Genomic DNA, 14,231 nt, shown 5'->3' on the forward strand with positions numbered 1-14,231 from the left:
CTGCAAAAAGTAGCCTTGATTAGAGTTCAGCACTTCGATATCTCATTAGCACGTGGTTTCTTGTATTCCATCAATCGGATTACAAAAGAATTAGCTCAAAAACTAATTCTCTCATGTTTATGTTGATGAAACGTTTTTTAACACCAATCCTTTAAAATAATTTCACGTTTTTAGATTTTTTTCTAAGTTGTACTACAAATTCATAACCTCGGTCGAAAGCTCATTAGATGAAAATTGATCAGATGAAAAACTATATATATCAGAGCGATAACGGAACAACTCCTCATTACATGGAAGCCTGGAGCTGTGAATTTTTAGCAAATAAAAACCTGTAACTTCCACTAAAAATCACTGTTTAAAAATTAACTTCAGCCTTCCTAAGCAGAAAAAATGATAGGATTTGAACATTTTTCTCTTCTGGAAACGGTTCTTAAGTTGGGAGAGACATTTGAATGTAAAGCAGCTTAAATAGAATTACTTTTCGTTTGAAACAGCTGCCCTCGGCTCTTAGAACCTGCTTCAGGATGAATAAGATGAAAATGTGTTCTGAAAATTGAGTTAATTATGTAAACCAAAGCGGGTACGTATGAGCAGGTATCTCTGAAACACCTTCAAATGCATACGGAGTTTAGAGGAAACAGTGCGAATACACATTCTAGTATGAGAAAAAGGTGCATTGCTTAGACAAGAGCAATAATGAGGAAAAATTGATGCTTTTGAAATCTAGTTAGGCTATCTAGTTTATTAAAAAAAACGACATGGTTGGTTAAAATGGCGGAACAATTTTCACAAATCTGCAAACTGCAGCTCGACAAGTAAGTTGCGAGATGAGTGTTTGCAATATTTCAAACTTAGCGACGCAGAAAATTTTTTTCTGAACGTTATTAATTTAAACGTTCATCAGAATTAAACTACAGGTGAAAATATGTCATATTTGTAGGGGTGTAGTTGATTACAGGTACGCACGCAATCGTGTGCTATGCAAAGCAGTTGAAACTATGGTTAAAATAGATTCTTGAAATCAGTGCTCTATAAGTTGTTTATCATAAAGTGTTGCCAAAGGTATTTTAATAACCGCACACGTACGGTATATATGATGAATGCTTAACATGTGAGCAGTTGGTTTCGTTGACTTGGTTAAGTGAAAAGGAGCAAAATATATTTTATATAAAAAAACTCACTTTTAAAGAATTTGTCGGATACATTCTAATGTTGTCGCATGCGCTTCATGTGCATAGCCAAAACGCAGTTTCTGCGTTTTTGTGTAAAGGCTTGTGCATTCAAAAACATTGATGATGTGTTTCTACAATTTATGTAATCAATATCATGGTTTAAAATTTTTTTTCAGCAAAGACTCAATAATTGTTTTGTTTGAAACAATCAGTTATAGCCTATTTAGCTATTCTACAAATCGTTAAACAAATCTTTTTAAAACCACAGGATAGAATAAATGTAAGTTTAACTATGTCACAGACGTCGCTTTGTGTGGTTCTGCTTTTCATAGCGGTTGTTGCACTGAAGGTGAACTGCCAAGGTATGTGCATTGATGTTTCATATAAATACTTTACAAGTATGATATTTCGCTTGAGATAAGGATCGGTTCAAATTAAAGTCACCAGGTGCTGCCCATTGAACGAGATTTTTTTTAATCTGTCGCAGCAACCTATTTTCAGTTTACAAAATGTAATTTGGGGTGATTTCCTTATGTTATAGGTGTTATAATGCTGTATTCATGTAACATTTTGAAGATAGATGAGCAAAGGTCGACGTTTTTATAATGATCTGTTATCACGTTAAGCATAGATTCTATAACATAATCGATCAGCAACTATTAAGCCAGCTTGTGTACAAGCGAGATAAAGACCTTTCATTCAATAAACAAGTCATTAATTTTCAGTTGTTTCACATTAAAGTCTAATCACGACGCGCTCAAGTCGATGACAGTACTAAGATGTTCATCGTTCGAGTTATTTTTGCTTTTATCTTTTTCATCAAAATATTTCATCGCTGCATTCTGGGCATAGTGCTGGGCTATCGCCAGTATCTTAGTGTGCAATACAGTATAATAAAAGAGAAAAAAATGATGTAACTATTAAGCTATCAGTTGTAGGCTAGTTTTAGACCAAAAATTACCTGTGATGCGTAAATAAAGTAACTTATGAAAATATCAATTTGCTTGGGTTGTGATAAAACAGATTTATAAACTTGAACTTATTTGTGATAAGTTTTCCATTGGTTTATCATTATCAATGTAATACTACCGCTGACGCTGACTAGTGCTGACATCAGGAAGATCGTTCATTCTCGACACTACTGCTTTGTTTCAGAAAAATCCCGTAGTGGCGATTCAGTTGCAACTTACGATGTTGGATGCTACACAAACCGAGCCCAATCGGCTGGAAAAAACCTCTTTTCATCTTTGTTTCGTAGTTTTGCTTTGCCAACTTGTGAAGAAGGAGGTGTTTACAAAGTAAGCTGTATGTTGTCGAAAACAACACTTGGAAAATTATTGAATGTAAAACTTTGAGAATTTGAAAAATTGATGGACGGCTTCATCATTGTTGCCTAAGTTAGCAGTCAAATCCGATCTGTAATAGATACATAGAGATGACATCTCAAGGATATCACGCTGACCAGTACTTCTGAATGTATATCTCCAGAAATTTTAATTTTTAATCCGGAAAGTTATTTGTTTATCTCGCAAGTATCACACGTTTAGTTATTATTTTTGGCGTGTGTTGTCTGTCATTGCGATCGCTTAACACCAGTTTTTAAAATTAAGTACAGAAGGTTAAAACTGGTTTGTAGGGGAGACCGGGGAGAGATGTTACAGGGGTGGGTTGTTACACTCCCTTTAATTTATTAATTATATTATTCCAACCGCTGGAATTAAGTTTATTGGTTCAGACGCTTGTTTTCTCTTTCCAAACAAAGTTTCAGCTGTTTTGAAAGGTGTAGTAGCAAATTATTTATGAAAAGTGGTTTTGGGGTATCAAAAGTAAATTTTTACATTGTCAAAGAAAATGTGATTTCTATAAAGAGAGGAGTGATATCTTTTTGGTTTCAAAGTTACTGTAGGCTTCAAGTGCTGTAGCTTAGATTAATTAAAAATATTTTGGAGCTGATTATCAAATGTTTGACATATCTAGACATTATTCAGTCAACCGCCATAGGGGTGAGTTGTTACAAGGTGTAACATCTCTCCCCTACCAGAAAATTTACTTAATTTGGTATTTGAATAATAAATTTTTCAAATTTTTAAATTGCTCAAGCAGTTAAATTATGCTCCACTTCATCTTCTGTGGAAGGTAGCCTACCAGTGCAGCATCATGTGTTGAATTGGAGGATTTACCTGAAGGCATAACAGCATCTCGGGTTTCAATTCGGCCCTTTCCGAAAGCTCCAGCAAAAGTAGGTAAACATACTTCTCGAAAACGTTATTCTGCTGTTGTTACTTCTACTCCCAAAAAAAAGAAAATAGAAGATGCCTTCATTATCAGAGAAGCTAAAAAGACTGGCCACAACAAACAAGCCAAGCGAAACCATTTGAAGAAGAATTGCAGCCAAAAATCAAAGGAGTGGTTCTGCATGGTGTGTGATGATTCATACTCAAACTCTGCATCAGGAGAAACATGGATTCAGTGTGTACACTGCAAAGGCTGGTCTCATGAAGCTTGCACTGACTTTGAAAAGCAATATGTCTCTGAAAACTGCAATGAGTAGGCCTAGTTGGGTAGAGATTGTGTGTTTGCTACACCCAGTTATAATGCATTGTTTTTAGTGATTTGTTACTTGTTTGTTCTTGTTTTTTTTTTCAATTAAACTTGGGTGTTCAATAAATTCTGACAGACTTTGTTAAATATGACATCAGTTTTAGATGTTTTCTCTTAAAAGTAGACTTCTTATTTATAAAAAATAGCTGATCACCAGTCTAAAAAAAAACTGTAACATCTCACCCCGATACTGGGGTGAGATGTTACAACTGACTCATAGTAGGGTTGGGCAAACAACATGACTTTTTTTACAAGGAGTGTTTTTTATAGCCATTTTTCACGCTGATCACGAATCCGTTGAAATTTTTGACTTAGGATGATGTCTTAGGTTGGTAAAATGCAAAAATTCAAAATGGCCGCCAAATTCATGCATTTTTCAGATAAAATTTGATGATTATGTCTTACTAGGTCATGTAATATGTCATTTTTTATGTTTTTAGGGTCACTGATATCGAATATGAGGTCAAAACAGTGATATATACATAATAGCTTTTTATCAGTTATAGCTAAAACTGTGTATTTTTTATTGAAAAATACTTACTTTTTAATTTCAGAACCATTTTTGAGTTGATTAATCAACTATATCCTTTGTTTTTGATGTTGTACGTTTTTCGTGTCATTACAGATAATCAACAGTGATGTCTGAAACTAGTTATACACTTAATACACGAAGTGACTTTGTGAAAAAAACGTTGTATGGGATGGTTTACCATGAGGAACCTGAAATAAAGACGTTGAGTAAATTACCCGATGGAAGATACATCCTCGGTCGCATGTTAAATGTATGCAAAACAAAGAAAGGACAAAAACAACTAACACTAGTAGATAGCAGCAAAATAGTTGCAACTGAACTTTGCAAAGATTGGCTGGAAAAGAACGTATACCCAGAGCATGAAAGCGTGGTATCCAAAAAGATCAAAAATGATTATGAACTTCTCAGAAATTTGTGCAAACAAGATAACAATACAAGGTACAAGAAAACGGATGCGTGGATTAGTAAAGTAATGAGTTTTAATGAGAGAATGACTAAAAATGCATACGATGTTCGAACAAAAAACAGCGATTATCAAGCGAAATTAGAGAAGCAGTTTGGAGTAAAAATGACTCCAGAAGATGAAGAATTCTACCGTGATGACTGCTTTGGAAGTTATAAAGCTATTTGTCTATCTACTGTTTCAAGTTCCTGGCGAAAACAAAAGCACCGACAAGATACACGCCAATTATCAGCTGAGAAGAAAAGAGGAGAAATGAAATCTTCTACAATGCGAAAAATGGAGGGTAGGAAGTTGCAGTATGAGGAATCATTGTCTCTGGCTGATGGCGATAATCAATCAATCATGATCAGCGATAAGCAGAAACAAGATGTGGAATTTTCAATGGATAATCTGAACTTTCGTACGTCTTCATCTTCTTCCATCACTACCCGTAGTAAGAAATCGTCCAGTTTACTTGATACTCTGGACAGTGTCAAAGACTTCTACAGTGATCGTTTCCCAAAAGTCAAAGTCAGAGAAAGTCGCAATAAACTCAACGAAAAAATAGTGCGATGTACAATGCAATGTTTCTTGGATTATAAAGTGAGTGCTGCGGATTTAGCCGGTATAATAGTACAAACTGCTAACTTGATATTTGATCAAAACTGGGATTTGAGCACTGAAGAAAATGAAGAAGATGATGATGAATCGGATTCTGAAAGCCAAGAACTAATCTCTTCGCTTCCAAGCGGAAGCTCCGAAGCCGAGACACTTGCACAAAAACGACGAAAATGTACCAAAGATTTGACCTTCGTTTTCCCAAGTAGGAGAACTCTCAACAGGTATTTGGAGGATGCCTCACATATGAATTTGGAGATGGTCGCTAATATACTTCTAGAGAAAGAAGACAGTGTTGTAACTGTCGGCCTCGATGACACTACTAAAGCGGCCGGCCATCGGTCGTATGATGTAAAGGCCGACCACATTACAATATCGGGACCCAGTGGTGACAGACGTACCATGACTACTGGTTACACAGAGCATCTAAGTCACGCAGGAGCAGATGGCGCCGCAGCATACGAGTACAAGCTTAAATGCTTGGCAGCATTGTCAAATTTAACCGTTGATGAAATCAAGGGTGCCATCGATTTTTGGATGTCCGACAGGGCAGGTGACTGTACCACGCTCTTGCAACATTTAGGTATTGAAGCGGAGAAGATGATAAAATGGTGTGCCCATGTAATTTTGGGAATTGACCATGCTTGCGATAAGGTTTTTCGTAATATAGAGCAAAAGATTGGTGTTCAAAAGTTGCTACACGTATCTGCTGGTGAGAAAGTATTCAATATCACTTTATATTGATAAACGTGAAGATGACACGGGTGGTGAGAGAACTTGGGAAGGTGTCAGGTCGTTTTTCGATAAGAAAATACCAGAAATTAGAGCCAAGCAAGAGGAGTGCATGAACGCGGAGAGGGGTCAAGTCCGATTGTATGGTGCTGTACTGAATGAAGTTCTAGATGCAATGGACAGACAGTTGTCCGAGATGAACTTTTTTGCAGGTCAAAGTAGTGACGACGTCAAATTGAAACATGCACCATTGACAAATTTAGGATGCGAAGCCGAATTCGCCAAACTTGATAACCGTATAACTTTCAGTGGTGGATCGACGACAGTAAGAACTCATTCAAGGAAGAATGTAGTTTCAACGGATAAATTTCTCATGGATTCGTCGTTTACAGATCTCAATGAAGATGAGAAGTGGAAATGGGCAAGGTGCTCAGAAGAAGTTACCCAGGCGAAAAAGCTTGAACAAGACTTTATTGTTCAGTTAAAAACAAGTCAACAACTTGCGCTTCTGAAGAAGCAAGAAGCGAAGAAGAAGAAAATAGCCAAAGTGCTACTGGTACTTGAGGAGTGTAAGAAGCATGGAGGTCCGGCGACTCCAAATACACTTGACTCTCTTGATAGACTTAATGAATCACAACTGCTCAACGACATTGGTTACCTTAGATCGACAGTGGCGCTCGATATACGCCAAAAGCGTAGAGTTAAATGTGCAGACGGTATAAAAACATTCACGTTTGAGAAGTTCAGTATAGACGAACTGAAAACATCCATCAGAAATGCTATCAAGCCAGAAGACAATGTTTCTGTTGCTGTCGATATCCTGCTGAAAAAAGTTCTTTGAAATTCAAAGGACTCTTGTACAAACAAAGTTGTTGAGATGCTGGTACGCAGATGTTGAAGTGAAAATTAAAGTAGCTTATGAAAATTTATATCTTAATTTTTCCTTTGAAATTATGGTTCTGCTCACATTTCAGTGCACATTTTATCGCAATATGTATCTGGAGCGGTCCAGTTGACCTGTACAAGTTTGAAAACATGATTATCGATATCAGTGACCCTAACAACAGAAGAAATGACATATTACATGACTTAGTAAGGCATAATTATCAAATTTTAGCTGAAAAAATGTGTAAATTTGGCGGCCATTTTGAATTTTTGCATTTTACCAACCTAAAACATCATCATAGATCAAAAATTTCAACGGATTCGTGATCAGCGTGAAAAATGGCCATAAAAAACACTCCTTTTAATGGGACAACAGAGAAAAAGTCTATGTGTGCCCAACCCTACTCATAGGTATGTAAATGCAAATATTTTTTTTAAAGCTCAATTTAAAAAATAATTAAAGTTGCGATTATAACAACCAGTCATGTAGCAATAGTGTATTAAATTTGCAGCAACTTTGCACAAATAGTAGGAAAGAAATCTTACATTTACTGAAAACTGTAACAACCCTCCCCGGTCTCCCCCTATGTATGTAGGCTACATGGCGAAAATAAAAATAAACACTTGATTTTTTCTCTTCTTCGCCTTTTTATTCAACCTACAAATCTTTCAGATCAGTTTTTTCACCTTCTTTTAAAGCTGCACTACGTGAAAGACGAAACTTATTTTTAAGTTATTGCTAAATAAGAAATAAGTTAAAAGTAGTACCCTTTACCTTTCAGGTGGTTCAGTGTACAACAGATCGATGCTCCTGTGCATATGTTGATACGGGCACTAAATTTGGAAATGGCACGCACGGTACTGAGAGAGAGGAAGAAATGAGCAGAGAATGTCCGATTCGTACGGAAAAATATGCAACTAGCTGCGAAAGGCCTCCCATCAACTATCCTTGCGATCTGTCAAAACAGAAGTGAGCTTTGTTCTATATTTCGGTCTATGTCATACAATGTCACGGCTTGTGAGGCCAATCGTCAATCTTTAGTTAGCTTTTAAATGTTGTAGCTTGTTACACTCAATAGCGTTAACAGGGTCCGGTGGATACTTTTAGATTCTGGACGGGATGATTTTAGGGGCCGTAATTTTTAAAAAGGCCCGGGAACACAAAAGCAACGGTATATTCTTTGAATAGGGTGTATTTTTAAGTGTCCTGATTTGAGACTCGAGGATCTCGTTTGTACCGGGTCCAAATCATCCTCTCAATGGCTTTAGTTACACTTGTTCAAACTTTTCTTTTGATTTGTCAATATAATATAGCCTACAATGACCTACGATTTGTAACTGTATGATATAAAATAGCTACAAGTGCGTCAATTTACTGAAGTTATCTGCTTGTGGTGCAACAAAATCTTCAAAATTGTGTTACAAAATTTTAGATATTCTTACAATGCTGAAAAGCGACGCTGTGAGGTTGCTGCGTTTGGTTGCTTCGGATACAAAACCAAAGAAGAGTGTCGAAGAACCTGCGGTAAGTCAGAATGCTGGTTGCCTCATATTATGTTTAACATACACACTGCGGTAAACAGTTGTTTGAAGGGTACATTTTTATTGCTTCAAATACCTTCAGTTAATTTGTTTTTAGAGGACATGTGTGGAAGTGGATAGGCTAATCGTAGACTACAAGTGCAACCTGTGGTAGTCTACTATATAGACTTACCTATGTTTCTTGGTTCAAATTTTCACAAACTATATCAACTAGAAAAGTCAAACTATGCTGAAATAATAACAGCCAAATTTAGGCCTGTAAAGGAAATATTAATATAGGATAGCCTGCAAAATGCAAACCACTGATTGAAAGATGTACAAATATTTGATTGTCAAAACACGGTTTTTCAATTGACTGAACAGGTACATAATAATTCCCCTTTCTTCTTAACTCTCTGCTTAGCACACAAAGAACTTTTTTTGTCCTACAAATAAAACTGATCATACTAACTGTATAGCAAGAGCGGAGTGATTTATTGAAAGCTGTCATGATTCTTCCAAAAATATCAATGTAACTGTTAAATTCTACGAAAATCCTCAAATCAATAAACAATCGCTCATAGTTTACACGACTAGCCGCAGAAGTGTTCAAATTCAAGATATGCAGTCTTGTTCCTTCCACGCTAATATGTGTGTCACACGGTCAAGCTTTGTTTGCAACAAATTATTTTTAATTTATTGTGTTTCAACTTTCAACCACGGCCTACTTTTTTATAGATGGGCTGGAAGGACTGCCAGGTTATTGACGCTTGTGGACAATACAAGGCGAGATTAGCCTATGTCTCAGCCTGGTCCATAACATCTGTGTTTTCGTTTTGAAATCGTCAAGTCGAAAAGCATCATGAACTAGACTCATTGTTTCGATTAACTAGTTCACAACGCCCGACTTGTATTTCGTTTACTCAAGATCTTGAAGAAAAAGCTTCACAATTAGTTTGGCAGCATTTTGTTGCTAAATCTGAGATTATTCATATCAAGTTTTGAATGACGTGCGCATGACAGACCACTGCTGCTCGTTACTTGCAAGGAAGACACCGAACGTCATTTCGTAACAAAAACAGTAAGATTGCTCGTATTTGTAAGTGGTCTTGTTACGTTTATTCTGAGGTAACCAGAAAATTTCATGCATTAAATTTTAATTAGCTTTGTATTAATTTTCACATAATTTTTAGAAACCTCACGCAAACCAGTAACACGATCAGCAAGCCATTTCAGCAAGTGCTCTCTCCCACTAAACGTTGGCCGTCGGTGCTCTCAAGAACGAGAGAGACGCTACCGACATAATTCAGCAACTGGAAGGTGTGAAGATTTCATTTATGAAGGTTGCTTTGGAAATGCAAATAATTATAAAACCAAATGGGAATGCCAGCGGGATTGTGGTGAGCGTAACTTTTAAATCCTTTCAATTTTCTAAATAAATTTTAAAACTTTATTAAATTATTTTGTTGAGCTTTTACTTTCATCAACAACTCAACGCTTCTTAATATAATGTATTTTTATTGTTTCTTTACAACTGCTAAGATCTTTTAGTGACAGGGCTCGTTTTTTAATTTGTATCAGATTTACAATGCCACCACATTATTACCCCACTTATACTCACTGCGTTAAGCAAGAAAGAACACAATCGGTATTGTTTTTAAAGTCTTCGGTATAATTTGACCTGGAATCGATCTCAGACTTACCAGCACTAGAGCCAAAGGCGGGAGCCACTCGGCTACTATGCTGGTCTCAACACCTGATTTAATGGTAGCACTTTTTCACTACTTCGTGATGACTTAATCAGCAGAAAAGTAGGATTAAGAGAAAGTCCTGCAGCACTGATCAGATACTTTGTTACAAATTTTTAAACTGCTGGAGATAAAACACACAGTAAACGAATAACTCAAGGCTACATGTTTTTGAGTAGGCCTATGACAAACATTTATATTAGAAATATAGGCCTAATTCGATTTTTGACTTATTTACAGTTCCCCAAGGCAACATTACCATCAAGATTCAAGTCGATTTTGAACAGCAATATTTTGTCGTGCTTTCTGATTGGCTGATGACACGGTTCCGCTTGAGTCATGAAAGAATGAATGACGTGTCGAGAGAAATTTTTGGTGACATCAGAAAACACGCCAGTTCGATGGATTTTATCCAAAAGCCATCCAGATCAAGTAAATCATTTCGTTTTAAAATGTGATAATTTTATTTTAAGTTTACTGGCATATTTGATTAAAGGTGTTGCGACAGTGACAAATTGTTGAACTTACCATCTTACTTCGGTCTCAAGCAAGTTTCAACAGCGTTTTGTCGCTTACACAGTAGCCTAGATACATTTTTTTCTAGACCTCTGCTATGTTGGCATGTAATGTTTTGTTGTAATGGTCAGAAATAAAAACAAATGGCACTAATTTTTATATGTAAGCTATTTAAACTTAACAATTATTTTCAACATTTTCATTGTGATCTTTCTTATTGATTGTAAATAATAATCAATACCTCACGTACCAATAAAATTTTTAAAAGTGATGATTAAACAATTGAAAAAGCGGAAGGAATAGCTTATAAATATTTTTGTTGAACTTGCAGCGACCAGAAATGCAGTATTACATGTATTTCCATCTTACGTACAATTTTTTTTTTTTGGAAATTGAAGTTATGTTTACACAAAAGTTAAAAAGTTTAAACTTTTACTTTTTGCAATACTTGTATTTTGTGGTAAAAGAACATTTTATCTCTTGTTTTTCTGCATTCATTACTGTTGGCAATTTGAAATTTGCTAATTTTAATGCTTTTGAAGCAAGTCTTCAATGTTTGACTTAACAACAGAAACTAAAATAACGATCTTTCACCTGTATGGTTGTTATGCTCTCAAATGAACTGTATGCAGTTTTGATGTATAATTAAGTCAAGCAAGCTCTGTTTTTTAATTAGCGGTTGGAAAGTTATTTTAACGACAATAACGAAGCCATGCAATGAACGACGTAAAGTGCAATAATAATGTTTTGTGAGATAAGGCTGGAGAACATATCGCCTACTTTTAGAAACACTTAAATTCAAATTAAAAACTCACTGCCTGTGCCTGACACTGGAAAAACCTTTAGCCCCGTCTTGTAGAATAGATAATGTACTTATGTATTTTGTGATAAGAATAACGAGAACCATTCTGACAAAGGAAGGCAGCTACAGGTAGCAGCTACAGGTAGCAGCTACAGAGTTTCACTGCCTTAAGACAAATTTTTAAAACAAAAAATGAAAAAAAAATTAAAAAAAAAATCACTTTAAATTCACAACAGAGGACATTCATATCTAAATGGTCAACTGGGTTGTTTTGTTGGTCTGCTCAAAACTAATAGGTTATAGCCTACTTCGAAGCATTTTTCTCTAGCAGTTCCTTTGTCTAAATTTCGTTTAGAAAGAACATGAAAGTCTGCAAATTATTTGGGCTTACAAATATTCAGCACAAATACTTCGTGTTGTTTTTCTGTTTTTTTTTTGTAACGATTTTTGTTTAGAATGTAGATCAAAAGCAATCTATTTCGAAAGGCCATTACAGTATTCTCTCGGAATTTAACAGCGTCCATAAGCGAAAGCTACTGGAATTAATCAATTCTACAGTTAAATAATTGCTTTTCTACAGCTACGGGACCAAAGCCAAATTCTCGCTCTGATTCTAATTCACTCGATGAGGAAGTTGAACGCCACAGAAGCCCTCCCGAAGAAACTTGCCTTCTCGCATCCGATACCGGGACTTGCCGCGGATTTTTTGCAAGATGGTAAAATAACTTTACATATGTTCAATACTCTATACGTACATCAGAAAATTGTGTAACAGCGATTTTCAACCAGTGTTCCGCGAACAATATTGTACCGTAAAAGATCGTCAGATGTGCCGTAAAAAGTTTATAAAGTCGTATTCTATTGACCACCGATCGAAAATCGAAATCACAAGAGCTTCGCGTTTGTCTTTCAGCAATTTATGCTCCAATATCAACTTTGTGCTCATCCAAACAGGCCCAGATATCTCACTGAGGAAATTATTGTTGTGTTGTCTATTTTATTACATCATTAAAAACTTTGTTTGGTATTCCGCAAGATTATTTCAATGCATAAAGTGTTCCGTGCTCAAAAAGGTTGAAAAACATTGGTCTAACTAACGTGAAGTTACGTTTACTGCAGCAACAAAGTTTACCAATGAAAAATTGATGTAGTTTTTGAACAGAAACAATTTTGAAAAAAAACTTAAACTGCCCATAGGCTATAGCCCACATGAACTACCGTACTCAATTCTTATAACGAAGTCTGGTGTTAAAAGAGAATGAAAAAGTAGGCTAAACAGTTGTTTTAAGGATTTGATCAAATCACAGTTGTGAGGGTTAGCGAATGATTAGCAACATTATCCAATCTTCAGTTTTTTAACATTTGCATCCAACTGCTCATGTGCTGTAGCCCGAACTAGATTTCATTAAAGAATCACGTTTTAAGTTGTCAGTTGAAGAACACAATGTTAATTTTTCTTAAATACTTTACCTTCAATTAATTATATGGCCTTAGTTAACTCCTTTGTGCTATTACTGTAAATACCCTACCGAGGCAGCTCTTTTTGTTTGATGGAGCACCATTAGCACATATCAGTTTCCAGATTAACAAAAAACAGTGTTTTAAAAATATTTCAGGTACTACTCCCATGAAGAGTCGAAATGCAAACGGTTCACATACGGAGGATGCCAAGCCAATGACAACAACTTTTTGACACTCCGCGAATGCGTGCACTATTGTAAACCAGTCAAAAAAGCAGCAACTGGAGAAAACGTATATGTACCTTGATACAGACATGGATTAAAATCGTTTTTTGTTCTATGTTGAGTTACTGTAACGGTAAATTTTTTTAACATGGCATAAAAAAACTTCAAGTTTTTTGTTCCGTCGAAACTACCTAACAAGTTGATTGCTTTAATTTATTAATCCACATTGTAGTAACTTATTAAAAGACTAAGAAGATAGCCTTTTTACAAAAGTTCTAATGTGTGTTTGAAGACACGCAATTGCACGTTTGTGAGGAGATAATCGGTGCAAGAGATAGGCTACGTGTTGCTCTGAGTGTGCTTAAAACCTTTAACGTTCTTTCGTAAAGTATTTTTCCGTGGAAAAATTATATTTAACGTATCGTTCTCAATACAAACGTTGCGCTCTCAAAATTCATTTTTTCTTGATCAAAGCAATGAATCAGACAACGGAGCAACTTCTTTCTTGGTTTAATAGATCAGTGGCATGATCAATCATCAAACCCGAATAAATGAACAGGCTCGGTTGCTCGGTGACTGGAATGCCGCTTTTGAGTTGTGGTTTCGATTCCTTGTCTTGTCAGGCAACAGACCTTATCAAAATGGCACAAATTTCATTCTTGGTTAGCACTTAGTAGCATATAGGGTGAATTAGTTTAGCTGGATTAGGTGTGTAGCCGCGAGTCGCATGCGGCTTTTTAAACTATTAAAAAGTATTTAATTTCTTGGTTGTAAATAAAATTTTAATGGCGGGTTTTTTAAATTACAAGACACAATTTAAATTGTTTCTTTCTTTGCTACTGACGTAATGATAACACACCAGTATTATCAATTACGTCATGTAAAAGCATTTGTAATTCTTCAAAAAAATGATATAGGCCTAACTGCATTACTAAAGTCGTTGCACAGTTCAAACTTATTGAAGTTTTGCCAAAAAA

The 14,231-nt window shown here is 35.7% G+C and overlaps 1 protein-coding gene across 1 annotated transcript; it reads left to right on the forward strand.

The window, feature by feature from the left end:
• The first annotated feature begins 1,444 nt into the window (after positions 1-1,444).
• On the forward strand, positions 1,445-13,801 carry LOC145785551 (actinia tenebrosa protease inhibitors-like). The gene is made up of 8 exons (XM_082597211.1): positions 1,445-1,534; positions 2,328-2,470; positions 7,765-7,952; positions 8,416-8,507; positions 9,697-9,903; positions 10,492-10,683; positions 12,150-12,285; positions 13,186-13,801. The coding sequence occupies exons 1-8, from the start codon at positions 1,465-1,467 to the stop codon at positions 13,334-13,336; spliced, it is 1,179 nt and encodes a 392-aa protein (XP_082453337.1). The 5' UTR covers positions 1,445-1,464; the 3' UTR covers positions 13,337-13,801.
• The last annotated feature ends 430 nt before the right edge of the window (positions 13,802-14,231 follow it).

This window comes from Aplidium turbinatum, chromosome 16 (genome assembly GCF_918807975.1).
Source record: "Aplidium turbinatum chromosome 16, kaAplTurb1.1, whole genome shotgun sequence".
In the NCBI taxonomy this organism is placed as follows: Eukaryota; Metazoa; Chordata; class Ascidiacea; order Aplousobranchia; family Polyclinidae; genus Aplidium; species Aplidium turbinatum.

Coding starts and splice junctions, on each gene's coding strand:
- LOC145785551 (XM_082597211.1), top strand. CDS start 1,465: ATGTCACAGACGTCGCTTTGTGTGGTTCTGCTTTTCATAGCGGTTGTT. Junction 7,953..8,415: donor TGCGATCTGTCAAAACAGAA/GTGAGCTTTGTT, acceptor ACAAAATTTTAG/ATATTCTTACAATGCTGAAA. Junction 9,904..10,491: donor GGAATGCCAGCGGGATTGTG/GTGAGCGTAACT, acceptor ACTTATTTACAG/TTCCCCAAGGCAACATTACC.